We start from the raw sequence: 19,191 nt of genomic DNA, 5'->3' as shown, positions 1-19,191 counted from the left end.
GCTCGATTTTATACACCTGTGGTCGTGGAAGTGATCGAAACACCTGATTGCCATTATTCGGATGGGTGAGCCAATACTTTTGGCCACTTAGAGTGCATAACACACAGGATGTAAATCTTTAAGTCCAATAGGGTGCGAGTGGACAGTTTGAAAATCAGTCGCCGGAATCTCATCATCAGGTTTTGCGATAAGAACCGAACAAATTTATAATATCAGGTTTTCAGGTCAGCGGCTCCAGGATTTTTACAAGATCACCTTCATGATTATCTTTCTAACCTGAAAACTGCCGAAAGCCATATTCAGATATCCGGGGAGGGCGGCGTTGAGCCCGCGGGTCACGATGCGGGGTTACGTGTTCATTTAGACTTCTAGATGTGAATTTTCAGTCGTTGCACTTTTATCATTATCGTTGTCATTATTCTATAGTTTTTCAACGGAAAAATGTGGACCGAACTCATCCGTGATTCTTAAAATGCGCCGAGTCCCAGACAACAATTCAAATAAATCAGAATCAGAATACTTTATTGATCCCCCAGGGGGGACATTGCTTTTTTGTTAAAGGAGGCACCATAAATATCACCGTCCGGCAAAAACAACTACGAAACAGCGTCTTTCTGGCTCAGACGTTCATCGTTCCACAGATTTGCAAATGGTCTCACATATTCTGAGGAGACCCTTTAACCCTCGTATTATGTAAAGGGTCAATTTGACCCATTGGGTCAATGGGTGAAATGGGTCAAATTGACCCTTTACATAACATGAGGGTTAGCAGAGTTTGCGTTCAGCTTTTCAGACCATTTCAGGTACAAACCCCTTAAAAGAAAAAACAAAAGCGAGCCGGGGAAGACAGACAGAACGGAAGATAAGCCAGACGAGAACACGCAGAATATCAGATGCTGGAGACGAGCTGTGAAGCAAGAATGATATCTGTCATTCCTGTTCTGGTTGAGGTTCCGTCTTTATATAGGAAGTTCAAGGTCTGGTTCAGACGGCTACGTCGCCCGATGTCAGAACGCAAAGCAGTTCAGTCAAAAAAGGGGGATCATCAATTTCCTTTTATTGAACTCGTAATGTCCCCGTTTGGTAAAACAACCGCTCTGGTTGATGTCAAAACACGTCTCGGCGAGAGACGTTTTTGTCAGCGGGGGAAATCATATACTTGTGATCGTTTCAATTCCCGTTTCACTCGGAGCCCGAGGTGAAACGGGAATCGAAAAAAAAAAAAAAAGTTAATGCATCCCTTCTGAAAACGTAACGAAGGCGCGGATCGGCGGAAAGCGCGAATGAATAAAGATATATAATTCTAAAGACAGTGAAGGATCATCAGTCTGCTGTCACATATGTTTCAGGATACATATGTGGAAGGCAGACTGCGGCGGCAGATGAATCCTCCATAGATCGATCTCACTCCGCACGGAAAGGATGTTTTCATAAATCTGTGACACATTTTAACCTGTTTGTATTTTTTCTAGCCCGCTCCTCCACATCCGGTTCGACGTGGGCCGAAGATCGAAGATCTGCACAACCAGGCGCCTCCTTCGGAACGAGGTTCGGGGATGTTTAATTCAATCTTTAGTGTGATTCCAAAAGACAAACATAGTGATCGGCAGCTATTATTTGCGCACGTCACGCAATCCGGACATAAACCGCGGAAATGTCGGGATGTGACGTGTGTGTCGTTGCAGTGTGTGAACGGAAGCAGGTCGCCACAACAATGTAACCATCAAGGAGGCTCTCAAGAGGGGGAAAAAAACGGCGTGCGGTGAGTCCAAAGCCGTGGTCCGGCGGGTGTTTCCGGTAAAATCTGAGGCGTCGTCGTCCGCACGCGCCAGAACCTGCGACGGCGACGCCTGCATAAGACGAGACGGAACATTCGACTCCGTCAGCTGATTCGGATCGGACGTGACGTTCGGTCCCGTGAGAAAGAGGCGCTTCGTTTGAAGCCGACGTCGGAAAAACGGTAATCGTTATCATGCCGTTTGCATCTCTTTGTTCAGACGGAAAAGTCCGTTCTGAAGGTTCCTCGGAAAAATCCACGCACGCCTCCAGAATACAAGATCTGATACGAACCGGTTCGTCTGGAAGGCAATGGGTTTTTTTTTTTTTTTTTTGGGAGGGGGGGGCTGCCGCAAGTTAATGTGCTACATTTCGTACAGTATGCTCATTTTGTCAGTCGCGGTCCTCCGAGTGTTTGAGCTTTGATTATCTATTAAGTGGTCTATGGAGAGGAACTGTCAGTAAGAGGAAGTGAAAAGGGAACCTCCCTGCTGGATTTGCCTGCATCAAATAGAGAAGAATGTCTTTCTCCGGTTCGTGAGTCGCCGTGCCAAACACACTTCGGCGAGGGCGCGCTTCCCATCCGCTCCTTATCCACCCCAGTTTTTGCTCCATTCAGGAGCAAAGCTAGCCCGTCGCTAAACCGGATCGGTCAGTGTTTTAAAACTGGAAGCGATTTCAAGACACACACACACACACACACACGCGCGGTCTGTCCCGAGACTTTTCATGTGCTTGCATCATCGTGCTTCTAATTGAGCTCCCTCTCCCAGGCCCGTCTTTTCCCTCCCCCTCCATCCGTGCACGGTCCCTCCCCCTTCCCCCTTCATCGCGCAGCAGAAGAGAAAATGTACGTTTATATAAACTGATTAGCATTTCATTCCGTCCGTCCGTACGGGTAGAAAAGCCCGGGATCGATAGACACAATGCAAGGGTAAAGACACGCACCGGAGAAATCAATCTGGGCTCCGAGTCAAGGTGAGAAAGGCGACGGCGTGTTCTCACAAAAATCAAGTCCGGGACGACGTAGAGCGGTGAGAGTCCGGGTCGGGCGCCCGGAGGACTTTTGGGGCGCCGTCGCCACGACGGCTGTGGATCAACGCAGATGGCGTCGCTCTAACCTGTATTCCTCCGGCCGCGACCGGCTGCACGGTTTCAAACCGAGGCGCCGCTCATCCGTCAGTCACGGCTTTTACCGCTTCCGTTCCTTCCCTGTTTTTCGGTTATTTTTCCGCGCCGGCTCCGTTTTTCACTTTCCCGACGTCTGTGGAGGGGATTAGTCACCGACCCGCCAGGTGAAGGCGGCTCCTCGCGGCTTACGTTTGAAACTTCTGAAATCTCGCAGACGGATGAAAAAAAAATAAGAGGGGAAAAAAAATGGTTTCATTAAGATTTATTCATATGAAAATAATATAGCAATAATAAGAACATGAGACATGTTTTAAACTATATGAAGAGGACTGTGTTAAGTCTGGTGTCGAGGGCTCATAAAAAATGAATTTAAATAGGGATCAATCTGCTCTTTAAACATTCGGAAACACTAATTTGTTAATCATTTCTCGCATGAGGAACTTCTGCAAATGACTGCAGAAATGCAAAGTAACTCATCTGGCTGGAGCGTTGCCGTAATACCAGTTTTTTCATATTTTTAAATGATTTCGCGTCAATTTACGACTGAATTCATGGGGTAGAAAATGGCCGGTCGGCATTTTCCGTTCGTTAGCATTTGCCGGCGTTCCTCAGGTCCGGACATCAGAAGGACGGGCCCAGACGGCAAACAGGGAAAAAAAAAAAAGGTAAAATAAGAATAAACATTGAGCCATGTAGAGCCCCGGTCCAAATCACACATTTAGTTGGAATTATTTCCATGAGATTTTTCTTCTTTTTATCATCAATACGACTCAGAACACATTTCTGGTGAGGTCGGTCTTTTCTTTTCTCCCCCTAAAAACATTTCCTACGGATTTCCAACATAATTCAAGGGGACGTTCGAGCTTATTGTCATTTAAATGTGATCACAATCTCAGGGCGTCTCCTTCATTAAACGTGCACGGAAACCTCTCCAGTCACTCTCTCTGATGCAAATGTAATCTTACTCGGGGGGTAAAACCGCGACCCAGTTCGGTTTCCCCGCCCGCCCCCAAACAAAGACCTCCTATCTGCTTTCATGTCATCGTTACAGGGTAAATTAAATAACTAAAGTAAGAATTAATTACGTTTTTCTCCCTGTGCAGCTGGCATCAGGTTGGGGATTTAAAATGTCTTTACTCTACTACATTTTACAAACTGACTAATAAGGGGCTGTCCTGCTCGCTTCTTATTACACGGTATCCATCACAACTTCACAACACATATTCGGTTTCTTATTCCATAAAGACGTCTCGCGTTAAAGGTGCATTAAGTGACATGTTTGTTGCTCTCTTACAGGTAATTACAGTGAAAATACTAGTCTAGCCTGCACATCTGTCTCAGGGCTCCCCTTTAAGCCGCCGCGAGACGGATCAATCTCCGACCCGCAAAGCAAAAGTTACGCTGTATCTTCGTTATACGTTTAAATGCGTGTTTATACGCCGGTTATACTCGTGATCGGTCTCCGCGGCGACGGCACGGACGGCTCTTGCGCCGCCGCCGCCGCCGTGGTGTTTTTGGCCGGAGACGCGTCAACACAATTTAATATCTTGGTTGCTAATAGAGGTCAACGCAAGTCGTGTTACGTTTCACGCCCCATTTGAACGACGGAGTACTTTAGCTGGGATGGAGGGTATTAGAGCGTCCTCACTGGCAGGTAGAGCGGAGGAATGTGCTTCTGTGTAATCCTTGATTGTCGAACACCGACCTACCTCGCGTTAGTGTCGGTAAAAGTGCAGACAAACTGTGGGCCGACCATCTTTTTTTTAACGTGAGAAATGTGTCTCCGCAGCTCAGGGCCGAGTGTTTGCGGGGTTAAGAGGTAGCCGACCCGGCCGTCGCTACGCCGAGATTAGCGGCGTTAGCGGGCATCGCGCTAAAGTCGGGCCGCCGGATCGACGACTTGCTCATTTTCACCGAGGAATCTATTCAAACTACCTTTGTTGGTGACCTAATTTCCCTTTAGCGTTATATATACCGGCCGAGGAGTCTTCGTCTCATCCGGTCCACGTATGCGTCATCTTTTTGTGCTTCCTCTTCTGCTGTGCAGGAAAAAGTTCTAGAAATTCACTCCATGCAGGGGGACGTGATGGCAGGCGGTGTGAGTGCGGGTGTGCAATCGTCGGGCCGGTCGCGGGAAAAGCGAATTCAACTCGATGGGAGGGGGGGGATCGGGGGGGGGGGGGGGGGGGGCGATGGCGTCTTACCGGTCCATCGAAATAAAAACAAATCCTCGGGCGGTGTTTTCAGTAATAAGACTTCGCTCCGCAGGTAAAGCTCCATCTGAGTCAGTGTCCGTTTCACTTACACAGTTGTTTCGATTTTTTCTATGATCTCTATCATGGACTTGGAAGGCGAGAGCAGATGGCTGTCGTCCTGATCCCAGAGGCTGCCCGGGCTGGAGTTTCCATCTGTGCTCAGCTCGTCCTCCTCCTCCTCCTCCTCCTCCTCCTCCTCCTCCTCCTCGCTCTCTTCCTCGCAGGACTCCAAATAGTGCAGCCCCAGGGCGTTGATGCCGGAGTCCTCGGAGCTGGACGGGGAGGAGCAGTGGTCCATTTTGGGTCCCTTTACCTTGTCGATAGAGGGGTGTTTGTGTTCCGCGGTGACGTGTTGGCTCGGCGGTGGAGCGGGTGTATGCGGAGCCGCCGGCGCCGGTTTCGCCGCCGGTTGTGGCGGAGGGGGGTTTTTGGGCGTCTGAGGTGTATTTGAAGCGGGCGGCGGAGGGGCGGGAGGCGGCTCAGGCACGGCCGGCAGCGGGCGCTGCACGTAGCACATCTTCCCGTTGATGCGTTTGACGACGTAGTCGTCCACGAACAGGTCGGCGATGACGCAGTACTTGGGAGACTCCAAATGCGGCGGCGACTGGAAGCAGGGCGCCAACTTGAGGAAACGCTCGGCCAGAGAGACGGACAGGTCGATGGTGTCGCTGTACTCCGTGTCAGCAGGGGGGACGGCTGTGCTGGGCAGCTGGCACACATTAGTCATGGGTTGGTAGACATATTTGCCTGAAAGACAGGGTGAAAGAAAAAACACGTATCGGTCATTTTTGTCCGTCGTCTCGGCTCCTCGGTCGACTTTAACTAACCGGGGTATATCGACGCCTTCGTCCATCTTTGCAAACCCAGAAAGCTGAGATTTAGAAAATTAGACCTCATTATGGAGCGCGTTGCGTCAGCTGCTTCTCATTACAAAGGAAAAATGTTATTTTGTCTTGTGCGTCGCAGAAGCTGTTAAACTCCATGCATGGAGGATTATATTGCCGCGGCCATAACAAATGTGGGCGTCTCTATGTATCCGTCAGGTGATCAATAATAAGCCTGTGGGTCAACTATTTAAGCAGACCTGATTTACAGCTCTTCGCTAATAACGGTAACAATAAAAAGCACACGCGTGGAACGCCGCCTGTTCCAAGGGCAGGGTTTGAAGAGCCCCAAAACATTGGCGACAAACACAAGGGATCCGCGAGTCTGTAATTAATTATCCGTCCCATCTCGGGAACTGTAGTAATTTTCACATCAGAAAGCTTTTTCATGCTGCCAAAGGACGGAAATACCTGCTGTGCCGCCGCCATCTGAGCTGGAGGTACATCCAAAGGATAACAGACTTAAACATCCCGGGCTACAGAGGGCGGCGCCGCAATTACTTTTGACCCTTTGAAGCTCACGCAAGATGTAATTCTCAATGACGAAATGACACACGGGACTAAAAGTCATTTGTGACCGTTAACAACACGATAACCATGCAGGACGGTATCAGGTAAAGTGTGGTCGTTTTTTACATTCCCCGTCGGCGGAAAACAAAAAAAAAAAAACGACAAAACACAACAACTGAACGAAATGATAAGACCTTATGTTCCCGGCAGAGAGCTGCGTTCCTCTAATACAAACCTACTAGCACTTTTCTCTTTCAGGACTTTTTACTGCGCTGATGCCCCAGATCAGGTTAGGCACCAAGTTAGGCTACGCAGTGTGTGTGTGTACGTTTGTGTATGTCTTTGTCAAAAAAACCCAAAACAAAACAAAAAAAAAACCTCACTAACCCAAGCTTACTGTTCTGCATATTTCCTGTGCATCGTGTATTTGCAAGTGTGTTTGCAGTCCCTATGTCCTCTATTGTAAGTCGCTTTGGATAAAAGCATCTGCCAAATGCAATGTAATGTAATGTCATGTAATACAAACCTACTAGCAGTACCTTCTACTCGCTCTAAGCGATCTCAGGCAAAACTGTTCTCAGTTCTACTACCTCAGTGGTGGAACAAACTTCCAGAAGCAACAAGACTAGCATCGTCTCTCTCAACCTTCGAGAAACAGGTAAATACTTTTCTCTTTTAGGACTATTTACTGCGCTGATGCCCCAGATCAGGTTAGGCACCAAGTTAGGCTATGCAGTGTGTGTTTTGCGTGTACGTTTGCGTACGTCTTTGTCAAAAAAAAACAAAACAAAAAAAAAACTCACGAACCCCAGTTTACTGTTCTGTATATTTCCTGTGCATCTTGTATTTGCAAGTGCTATTTGCAGTCCTTATGTCCTCTATTGTAAGTCGGCCAAATGTAATGAAATGTAAAAACTGTGCAATGAAGAGCGGCCATTTCCGGCCTGTGCAAAATGCCCGATCGCAAACGTTACTCGTCGTATGACATGGCCTCCTCCTCCTCCTCCTCCTCCTCCTCCTCCGAGCGCTGCAGCTCAGATGTGTGCTTAACTTGCACTGGAGAGAGAAAAAGCAAGAGCGACTACAGAGGCTGAAAAGCCTGCGCATCACTTCCTCTCTGTGCCCTTGTCTTTTGTTTTACGTCAGTCAAAATCCGCTCCCGGATTGCGCCGGGAACGTACAGCGCGGCGATTTGCGAATCCGAAAGTTCCTTTTTTTTTGAGGCGGCGGCGGAGACGTCGCGCTGAGCCACGGGGGGGCGGCGAATTAGCCGAACCACTTCACGATCAAAAATGCATGATCCGCCCCTGGACGGGCGTGAAAAACACACGGGGACTCGATATGTTACTGTCAAAAGCGGGAGATACAAAATGTAATTATACAATTGGGTGTATTTTAAACAAGAAAACGCCGCGGCTGATCGGAATCTCGACCCGCGGACAGCGTTGGCATTGGGGTCGCAGCGCGCGGCGGCTAATTGCATTCATCAATCTCGGGATGGTAAAGCGCAAAACGGGCACAGCGGACGGAAAGTCGCCACCCGGCGAATTACTTAAAGTTCGAGATGCCGCCGGTTTGAGATTAATCTCGCTTTGTTTAAAAAAATGAAAATGTGTTGTATGTACACATTAGGCGTGATGAATATTTCCGTATCTCTTTAAATTGTATTATTTACAAATAATACAGCGCACTAATAATCAGAAAAGCCAAAGATTGTGAGGCATTTACTGGAGAGAAAAAAAAGTAAAAAGGAATCGCACGGTACAGGCGAGGGCGGCGACTGCACGTAAATACTTGTGCTTACTTTCAATTTGATTTTTACATAACAACCAACATTTACTCCTGTTGAGCCCCATTTTGTAATAACGACGCATTTTGTAATAAGCGTCCAAAATGTGATAACTTTTTCATTTCACTTTGTAATAAAGCCGCATTTTGTAATAAAGACGCATTTTGTGATAAACTGCCCCAACGCATTTTCTAATAAATTTTGCCGCATTATGTAATAAGTTATTACATTTTGAGAAGATTATTACAAAATGCACTTACAACTTTTTTATTCTCTAGGAAATGTAATAACATGGAATTTATAGAATATTCTCTGTTAATGCAACCTTTGAACAGTGTATTGATAGTAATTGCTAAGTAGTGCTACTAGGCTAATACAGTGATACGAATAATAGGCCTAGCTTTTACAAAAACTTTAAAGTAAAATACTTGAAAGTAAAATAAAAAATACAATTAACAAAGGAATAAACTTATTACATTTCCATGCGAATAAAAAAGTTGCAAGTGCATTTTGTAATAATCTTCTCAATATGTAATAACGTATTACATAATGCGGCAAAATTTATTACAAAATGCGTCAGTTTATTACAAAATGCGGCTTTATTACAAAATGAAATGAAAAAGTTATCATATTCTCGATGTTCGTTACAAAATGCAGCTCAACAACTCCACGTCAGAGGTCAAACAGTATTTCTGCCGCTTGGCAAATGTCTGCCTCTACAGTTTCTAATCCCCCTTGTTGTCCACCGAGAACCCGTCTTTCCGAATCGGTTGATTTGGAAAGTTTCTCACAAACAAAAGCCGACGTTCTCGTCTTTCTTCAGATATCCTTTGTTGGAAAACCTGGGAATAGCGTTGTCAAAAGAGGCCGTTTCTCTTCCGACTCAGGAAATGCGCTTAAAGGAAGGTGTGTTTTTTCCCCGGCGTTTGCGTTCCGATCAGTCGGCGCTCCGCGGCGTGCTCGTGGCGCGCATCAGTCGGCGCTCTGTTTGTTTGGGGAAAACAAGCGGTGCAAAATTCTATAAATGAATAATATTTTACCTCCGCCGCGTTCTATAGGGCGCGGTTGACAAGTTCATCGACGAGTTCACACTCGGGAGATGTATGATTGACGGGTGCGTTCAGACAGGCTGCTGATTAGACTTTTCCACACAAGCCCTGCCTCAGGCCTTCTGCATACGTGTGAAAACTTACATCGCGACAGATTAGCAGAGACGATGTGATCCGTCGGTTTTATTCGGACCGCTTTGTTAAAAAAAAAAAAAAATAAACAAATTATTACCGGTGACACAACTTCGGCGAGAAAACGCACTGACGCGCCTGTCAGTGTTTGGGCTATTTTATCGGGTAGAAGACAAATGGAAGGCGGCAGCGGCTGCACCTGTGCTTGTCCCGGTGCAGCTGCTGTATATTGACATTTAGCTGAACTCTCCTGCGCCGAAGCGCTTGCATGAAAATGTCAGTTTTTAGCCGCCTCTCCCTCAGCCCTCTGACCGCGGCCGTTCCCGTTTGTTTCCGCACTAACAAAGACAAGATGTCAAAGCGGGTCTCCGTTTTTTACGAGATGTAACCGCTTCATCTGACGCTTCGACTTATTACCCCTCGTGAAACAAACGGCAACCTCGGATTAGCATTTCTAGCATAGCAACGGCCGGTTAGGATTGTTCACATTCACATTCGCATCAGCGAACGCGTCCTTCGGCGGCGATTAATCAAAAATGCAGCCCCAAAAACAGGACGGTCATTTTTATAAATTCTTCTCGGTTTGAAATATTGACAGGAGTAATGGGACCAGAAGCAGCTCAGAGGGCTTCTGGATGAAGAGCTGCAGGCGACAGGCTGCATCTTTAACTTCTCAGCGCGTTAACAATCTCCTTACACTGAGCCTGCTGTTCAAAGACTCGCATCATGTGCTGCATGAAATTGGATCGTGGTTGCGAACAAATCAGTAAAAGAAAAAGAAAACAAAAAAAAAAAAAGCCGTATATCTCGTGGGACTTTTAAAAAAAAAAAAAAAGGTAATTAAGAATAGGCTCTTTAGCAGCTCTCTCTCCATCCCGGCCAATCAGATGAGTATTATCTTTGGATTTCTTTACTCGGGGTTCATCTCCAGCTTTGGGAACTGCTGCGCCACATTTTGCAGCATTCCATATTTTCGTATGAGTATCTATGATGTTAAAAACAGTCGGCAAAAAAAAAAAACAACTGCAAAAACGCGTTGTGTCTTTTGCATACGCGCAGGATACATCGACGGCGGCGATGTAGTGTACAGTTGCAGAGGTTAATCATATGAATACATGGATTCTCGTGGAAAATGTAAAATACGTGATACGAGCAGGCTCATGTTGCAACAGACCGAGCGGTTACTGGTCACGCTTTTCAAACGCTGTTATTTTTGGCTTTGTGGCGCGCCCTCCTCTTTCAGAGGGAACGACTAATAAGCTAAAAACACGCCGCGCGATAACGGCAGACGTTACAAGCACCGCGACAATGAACGTTCCCGGAGTAAAATAAACATCAGTCGTAAATGTCAGGCGCTTGAGACGGTCTGAGCTGCAGACACGCCCCACACACCTTCCATTTTTTTTTGGGAGAGAAATGATGTGGAAAGGAGCCCGACTGCGCTTTCCACTCACAGCAGCCTCCGACAGAGCAGCCACGGGATATGTTGCACTTTGAGTGTGACCCTTTCTCTTCACTAGAAAGCCTTTCATCAGGTTATCATTAAATGCCGCTGCCTGAAAGCATCAAACTCACGAGGGACTGATGAAAGGTATTCTGGGGGATGTAGGAGATGTAAATGAGGCTGTTGGGCACATCAAAAAAGGAAATTACAGCTTGTCGTTACAGCGATCTAATCAGGAATGCAGACCGTATGCGAGCCGCGGAGGTGACTCTTCCCTCGGCTGCCGCGCTCTGGGTGATGAACTCGGTGGGAAAATATTACACATCCGTCCCGAACTTTCAAACAGCCGATACCCAGAGTATATTGTCATTATTTTAGTCAACACACAGATCCATGTTTGGACACCTGCTGTTATGTAAAGGCATGTATTTTTTTTTTTGTATAATGTCGAGGCTAAAATAGCTTAACATCTGTTTAGTTACGCGCGAGGAGATTTGTTGTATTCACGCTCCTCAGATGACGAATCCTTGTCCTGTCAGAGATCCTGTGATCAGCTCGAGAACAACACACACACACACACACACACACACATACACGCCTTTGACTGTGGGTGAAATGCTCTGACAAGAAATAGATCTGGTAATTCAAGGCAAACGTAGAAGGGGAGTTTATTTTTAGACGATTCTGACGGCGACAATATGTTTGCAAAGTAAGCATTTCCCTTTCCCTGTGCTTTGTGCTCACGTGTATGCGGGTTCCTCGCCACACACACACACACGCACACGCACACACACACGTCGATATCGATAGAAATGGCGAAAGTGGCAAAATATTGCGAGGGAAAATAATTAACCGATGGGGTTGGAGGTTGCGCTCAGTCAGATAAAAGCAAAATTCAATAAATAGAATTCAATAACAGAGCACGTTTGTTTCTGGAGTTCATGAGAGGAAGGCTCAACCACGTCTTATTTCGACGAAAATAACCCAGGTATCTTGTTAGGAACAATTTGATCGGCAAAGCGCCACGTAATTTCACTAATAACAGAGGACGGTCACTAAGTAATGAAGCACGGCCTCGCCATCTCCGGCGAAAAGGCATTGTTGACAATTTGAACAAGTACCGCGTTCCAGATGACACGGGACGATACTCTGGCGCAGATTATGTCATTTTAATGTGGGTTTATTCCGGAGCCTCGGCAGAGTGAGTCATTAACGGCCCCTTCAATCTGATGTTTGTATGTATGAGCCAAGGGGTAGCTGTTTTTGACGTGCATAAACCGAACGCCCAAAGCGCTGCGTTGGCAGAAGCCAATGAATAAAAAGAGTCATTTAAGCAGATTACCGTGTTTTACAATTGAGGCCGCACACTTAGCTCACGCATCTGCCGCTCCTCGCGGATAAAATGTCCAACAAAGAGGCTGCAGTCGCAGCAACAGCAGAAGTATCAGATTTCAGCAAACTGGGAAGGTCTAACCAGGAGTCACGTGAAGCAACTCCGCTCGTTCCCTGTTTAGTGTCTCCGGAAGGTCCCGTTTTTGCGTCCTCTCACAAAACCCCATCTTCTTATCAAATTCGACATTCGCAGACGGGGCAGGGTTTTTCCAGCGGAGACGTAGAATAATTGCCCCTTGGGTTTACTGGTGATCGCTCAGACGTCGCCGGGAAAATACAGGCGGAACTAATAACATCGGCGATGCCCTTTTCGAGTGTCCCAGCAGACCATTACCTCACTCACATAAACAAAATGTCATATCCGCGATGCATCTGGCAATTCATTTGTACAAATCACATCATTCTCAAGAAGCTAATCCAACAGGAGGCTACGCCGGATCCGGTGAGAGGCTAAGAGAAAAAAAAAAACACACACACACACATGGCGTGTTTCCCAGTTGAGCTGCGAAGGGAAAGAATTTAGGAATGCGTGGAATCTAGTGTTATGACAAAAGCGGGGCGCCCGAGAGGCCTCCTGGTCCAGATGCGAGCCACGTAGCTGCTATATCCTCGGCTTGCACCCTCTTTTTTGCACGTTCAAGCATAAGTTAAAGGATAGAAATATATATATATATATAGACTTAATAAGAATTTGTTCTATAGAAACATAAATCCTTTGCAATAAAAGGGAAAACTTTAGTGAACTTTGGTCGGGTGGCTGCAACGTGCGTCCCTCCGGCCGTGTATCGATCCCTTAATAACAGTCGGGCGTTTATGAATCGGCGCTGCGGTAGATTGTAAATTGGTCAGCGGGCCCGTCCAATAAAACCTTTCCATTTCCCTTTTGACATCAACACCGAGGTGCGAGTGTTTGGGAGAAAGCACAATGGAAAATGCTCCCTTTCCCTGCGTTTCCATCCGTCTGCCAGGGAAAAATAGCCGGTTATTACCTCCTTTTAGAGAACCTGCGAAGACGGCGGTGCTATTTTTCTCAGGTCGGGCTCGTGGAGTTCGGGGATATTCTTTCCAGACGGCGTCCAACTACCAATACGTGCGACGCGCCTTCCGGTTCTCAAATGGAAAAAATAATGAACAATTGTTCCGCCTGCATGTTGTAGCTGCCGTAGCGTGCCGTGGCCGCTAATGAAGCCAGGGGTCTGTGCTTCTCGCAGCTGTACGCCGGCACACAGACGACACAAACACAACCTTTAAGCGAAGATAATCCCTTGCGTAGTGACGCCGCCATCACTGCCATGTAAAGTGCCTGGAGTATAATTAAGTAGGGAAATGTCTCTACTTGAAACGTCAACGTAATGCTCTCGCAGCTGCGGAAAAAAAACCAAAACAAACAGTGAATTCCACTTTCCTTTCGCTCGAAATGTGAACGGCGCGACGCCGGACGCTCGTGAGATCGCACATCTCGCGCGCTTTTTCCCGATAGCCAACGCAGTTGAGACGACGGAGAAAACGCGAATCGCGCGATATTGTTAACCAAGGCTGATTCAAAGCTTCGCCTGGTAATTGGAATTGGTTACCGGAGGATAAAAACGGAGAGAGGGAGCATCCGAAGCAGGTGGTTCGGGCGCCGCCGAGAGCAAACTCCTCCTCAGACGAGACGTATTGGCACTGACACTAAACACAGCTAATTACCGCTAATGAGAGACTCGGGCTGATGTTGTCACGGGCGAAGAACACCGCTTTCACCCGCATCCCTTCTCTCCCCTTCGCCGTGCCATGACAAAGACGCAGAGAGGCCGTGTTTTTTTCTTGCAAAGAGGGTGCAAGTCACCGCCATTTAGCGCTCACTTGGCACCGTCGCGCAAAATGCGTCCGGTCTTTCGAAATGCCGAGCAGCGTTTCAATACGCGCTGACCTTTTGTGTTTATTCGCTTTTGAGAGGTATTTGAAATTGAATGATACGCTTTCTGACGTGGTTGGCGGTGGTAAATGTACACAGTTATGAGCTTCTGAACAAATGAATATTGCGGGCGGGCGGCGGACGAAAGCAGGTCCCCGGCATAAAAGAGAGTAGATAACGCTCTTTTCTACCCGCCGTTATTATGCGTCGGCGGAAAAACCCTTGCAGGGACGAGCGCGCCTCGCCGGGATTCTCACCGGGTGTCCCGGCCGCGCCGAATTCCACAGTCGGACTGGTTTATTCTCACGGCGCTGCACGGCTATCCCGTAAATTAAACGTGAAGCTCCACGGCGATTGGGTTGGCTTTTTTTCCCCGCCGTAGCATCACGAGCCCGGATTAAACCGTGAATACACAGCACTTCGAGGTTGTCGAGCAGCGACGATGATTAATTTTTTTTTTTTTTTTCCCCAAAGCCGAGAGGAGGAGCTAGACTGTTTACAAACGTTGACACTGAATAGGTCTTGGCAACGGGAATAAACCCTGGATGTGGATTGTAATAAAGAGCGGAAAGAATTCTTCATTTTCTGCCACATCAGATATCCAATTCTGGACGTAGGCGGGCATCTAAATCCACTGATTACACGGCAAAGATTACAATGTGACTTCTGCAGTTGCACACTATAAGCTGCGGCTGACTGGATGGTGATTGTGCTCTACACTGATCTGAGGATTTTAAGGCCGGCCAGAGACGGGATAATTGAGGGCGGCACAAAGAGGCGGACATCCTGTCACGTTCGCGCACGGCTATTGTGATTCCCGGCGATTCCGACGGAGGGGAAGCGTCTGACGGACGCTGGAAACACACTTCCACGAGGCCGGGAGATAAATCGTGACACGCGAGGGGCAGCCCGAGTCCGCCGCCCTATTACGACTCGACGGTGAATTACGGTGATATTTTAAGGCCCCCTTTAAAAAGGCGGACGTGTCAAATCCAAACAGCGAACGCCGGCCCTAATGATGGTCGGGATCTGACGGCGCTGCCCCGAACACGGCCATCATTAACGCTGTTATTCTGCCGGCGATGAGAAGCGCCGCCCGGACTCAAGGTGCATTCTGATTGCCTTCCCTGTGAAGTGGACGGCACGGGGCGCTCGGCCGTGTTAAGCGAGACTCTGAGCCGTGGCAGAAACACTCAGTTCAAAAGGAAAGTCCGGACCGTCTGGCGAGGGAACGAAACAACATTTCATCACCGCGCTGTCGGTTCCAAAAAAAAAAAAAAAAAAAAAAAAAAGAGCAAGGTCATCGCATTGCGAGACCAGAAAGAAAAAAAAAAAAAACAACGAGACCTCGGTATCCGCAGGGTTCGCGCGTGTTTCGACGTGCCGATAAACGTTCTCGCTGGTGAGACCTGGGGAAAGAAAGTGATTAAATAAAATCGACTGATTGGTTTTCTTTAGAAGATGTGTTACAAAGGCTAAGCTAATGTCAACATGGGATGCAACAAACACCGCACCCCCAAAAAGGCAAAGACGGTTTTAAGCTTTCGTTATTATCGTTATTGCATACATGCATACGGGACCCACAATACAGCGGCTCGCGTGGGCAAGAGAAACGCTTATTTGGTCCTTTTCAGGTCAAAATCAAATCTAGACCGCGAGCCAAGACAAAGACGGCGTCGCTTCGTCCGAAATGGTAATATTTACATACACTGGGTGTCTGGGGGAGTTTGCGTTACCGGGGTAACACAAAGGGAAGTGCTGTCTGAGCCGGTGATGCTGCAAAGTGGAACAATGGAGGGATTTGGTGGAGGGAAGTTTCCCCCCTGCCAACACTCTGGGAACAATAGTGCACGGAACCGCGAGTGCTGCGAGCGCGCGTGGCGGCTCAGAACACAGATCCCAAAGATCCGGCCTGTGGAGACGGGAGCCCTCCCGGCGACTGTCGGTAGACGACGCGATACGGACTTCGTATTCCGCCGTATCGCCGAAAAGCCTCCGCAGAAGGAGGGAACCTCGCTGAAACGCGAGCGCCCTCGGCCGAGGACTGTTTCCGCTCGCATAAGAAACGGAGAAGTGTCGTCGCGGCGCGTCGACAGGAAAGCGTAGGTGGGATTGACTCCAAGTACTCGTCCACGGAGATGAAGGAGGGTGTTTTCCTCCGGAGGGCGGCCCGTCGTCGGCCCTCGCGGTCCGGAAATCGATGGAGATCGACGAGCGGGATCTCCGGTTTGACCCGCCGCCTTAGGATTTGGCGGTTTACGAAAACAAACGTAGAAATATATGACGGGGTCAGACACGGACGCGCACTTTTTCGAGCCTCCGGGTCTTTAACTTTGCTGGCTCGGATACGTAGGCGTGGTGAGGTGAGATACACTGCATTTTAGCTATTTTCAGCACAAACTTTTTCTTTTTTTTTTTTTTTAACGCGATATATTCCGACGCAAGGAAACAAAAGACATGTGCTGACGGCATTCGTGCACGGAAAGGGTGCGACGGTGCTCGGAAACTTACAGTGACACCAACCCAGGTGGCAGCACCAGTGCAGCTTGAAGCACTTCCCGTGGCTGTGCGTGGCGCAGATGGAGAGCCCGTCGCACGGAAGGAAGTCCGGTCTCCCCGCGCAGTTTTTGGCCAAAGCCTGCGCCTCGTCCAACTTCTCGCTCTTCGGACACTTCGGAGCTCCGGGGGCGGCCATGCCGACATTCCCCGGATCCGTGAGGGAGGGAGGGAAGGAGGGAAGGAAGGAGGGAAGGAGGGAGGGAGGCAGCCTCGCCTGGGTGGGAGAACTACACCATGACCGCGGAGGAAGCGGCTCGGTCGCGGGGACGCGCTCGTACGACTGGCGACGTTGACGTGTCCGCTGAAAGTGCGCGGGGACCGGGGAGCGCCGTCATGTCCGTGGGGTCCCGCGGTCGCGATCCGCGCGTCTCTCCGTCCCGCGTCGTGGGGAAGCTCCTCCGCGGGGCGGGAGCGCGCCTGCGGAGCGACGGACGCGCATCGCAACTTGTCAGGAGGGAGGGCGGGAAGACGCGCGTCCGTCGACGCGCCGCCAGACGCGCTTCCGGGCTGCGTCCGAACACTTGAACGCGCAGGGTGGGGTCGAGGCGGTGCTGGCGTCGGGGGTTATCCGGGTTTACCCGCTCCGGTTCAGAGAAATGCGAGGGTTGGACGTTCCCATCCGGCTGCCGTCGCTGTGTGGCCAGGGGTTTAGGCCGCTAGGGGGCGCCACTCGCGTGTGCACGCAGCTGGCCGTCATGTTTGAGCTCCCGTGCACAGTTTCGTAGTGATAAATGGATAAATAATCAACCTACCGATGCAAATCTACAGAGGTGCACGATGGAAAAAGAAGAACTCTGGTATTGTGGCAGAGATGCAGGTGAGACGGGTGCAGGACATGTATGCTCGGTGCGAGATGGGTGCGGTGTGCTGTAAGGGTAACAGAGAAGTTCACGGTGGAGGTGGGACGCCATCAGGGATCAGCTCCGAGCCCCTTGTCGTTTGCAATGGTGATGGACAGGCCGACGCATGAGGTTAGACAGGAATCTCCACGGACCTTGATGTTTGCAGATGACATCGTGATGCGTAGTGAGAGCAGGGAACAGGTGGAGGAACATCTAGAGAGGTGGAGGTATGCTCTGGAAAGGAGAGGAATGAAGGGAGCAAGAAAGAGTATATGCTTGTGAATGAGAGGAACCCGAGTGTTGAAGGAGTGTAAGCACATAGGGTCCGGCAGTCCAGTGCCGAAAAACGGGTTCAAGCAGGTTGGGACGGGTGGAGAAAAGCGTCAGCGGTAATGTGCAATACAAGACTATCGGCCAGAATGAAAGGCGTAAAAGATGGTGGTGAGTCCCGTGACGCTGGAGGCTTCAGGGACACTGGCATTGAGGAGAAGACAGGAAGCAGAGCCGGGGGGAGCAGGAATGAAGATGTTGGGGTTCTCCTTGGGAGCGACGAGGACCGATGGGATCAGGAAGGAGTCCATCAGAGGGAGACCGAAGAGAAGATGGATGGACGTAGTGAGAGAGGATATGACGTGAGAGACGGAGAATAGGATTAGATGGAGGAGGTTCATTTCCTGAAAGTAAAAGAGGAAGACTGTTTTCCTCCAAAGGTCCAAAAAGGTTGGTTGGAAACACATCGGGAAAATTGCCCGGATGCGTGAATGGTTGCTTGTCTCCATATGTGGTCCTGCCATCGACTGGTCCCAGGCTGACGAGCCAGCGGTCCGAGGTGAACCAGCTCCAGCGGCCGCACAACGTGCACCATAAGATGGATGTTGCAGGCCAGATGTAAACAGTGCGGAGCCATGGAGCCGGTGGAGATTTTAGAGGAAATGGGGAATTTGGAGTTGTGTTGCCCTCCTCGGCTGTCACCGATTCAGCCGATTCAGCAAAACAAGAGACTTGAAACACACACACACACACATATAGCATTGCAAACACGAACAGACTGCTCCCCCCCTTTGTATCTTTATTTCCCCCGGTGGTACAAAGGCACTTGGAAGTTGTTCACAAGCAGACACTTCACCGAGCGCTACCCCAATGTGGTTATCAGATATAAATGATTTGGCAACAATACAGAGGTTTGTTAAAACAATGAAAAAGGGGAGGAAAAATGGTGTGTTATTCACCTTAACGCGCATGTGTGGTTGTCCAGGGATGTACAACATATCTATGTATAGTAGTGTCACGATAACGGTCTTTGTTTTTCACTATTCTTTGCTGATTTGCAAAGTTCACATGGACGTGAATGTTTTCAGAGACATGGGGACGGTAGCCAAGAATTATAATAACTTCAAAAAAAATCAATGAGGAACTGACTGCATGTAAGAAATCCCCTGGAAATGAGCAGTAAATTCATTTCATTGCCCCGACGCTACCTTAAGATGACCCTTATTTCAACCCAAAATGACCCCAATAAAGGAATTCACAT

The 19,191-nt window shown here is 48.7% G+C and overlaps 1 protein-coding gene across 1 annotated transcript; it reads right to left on the bottom strand.

The window, feature by feature from the left end:
* Window positions 1-3,155: 3,155 nt before the first annotated feature.
* Window positions 3,156-17,192, bottom strand: LOC147235083 (UPF0524 protein C3orf70 homolog B). The gene is made up of 2 exons (XM_086145919.1): window positions 16,771-17,192; window positions 3,156-5,909 (listed from the first exon to the last, which is right to left on the bottom strand). Exons 1-2 carry the CDS (start codon window positions 16,952-16,954, stop codon window positions 5,209-5,211), a joined length of 885 nt encoding a protein of 294 aa, XP_086002045.1. The 5' UTR covers window positions 16,955-17,192; the 3' UTR covers window positions 3,156-5,208.
* Between the last annotated feature and the right edge of the window lie 1,999 nt (window positions 17,193-19,191).

This window comes from Fistularia commersonii, chromosome 4 (assembly GCF_037954325.1).
Source record: "Fistularia commersonii isolate RoL2024-O1a breed Wild chromosome 4, RoL_Fcom_v1.0, whole genome shotgun sequence".
NCBI lineage: Eukaryota > Metazoa > Chordata > Actinopteri > Syngnathiformes > Fistulariidae > Fistularia > Fistularia commersonii.
Note: the sequence above shows the minus strand (reverse complement) of the source record. Positions and strands in the feature narration are given on the sequence as shown.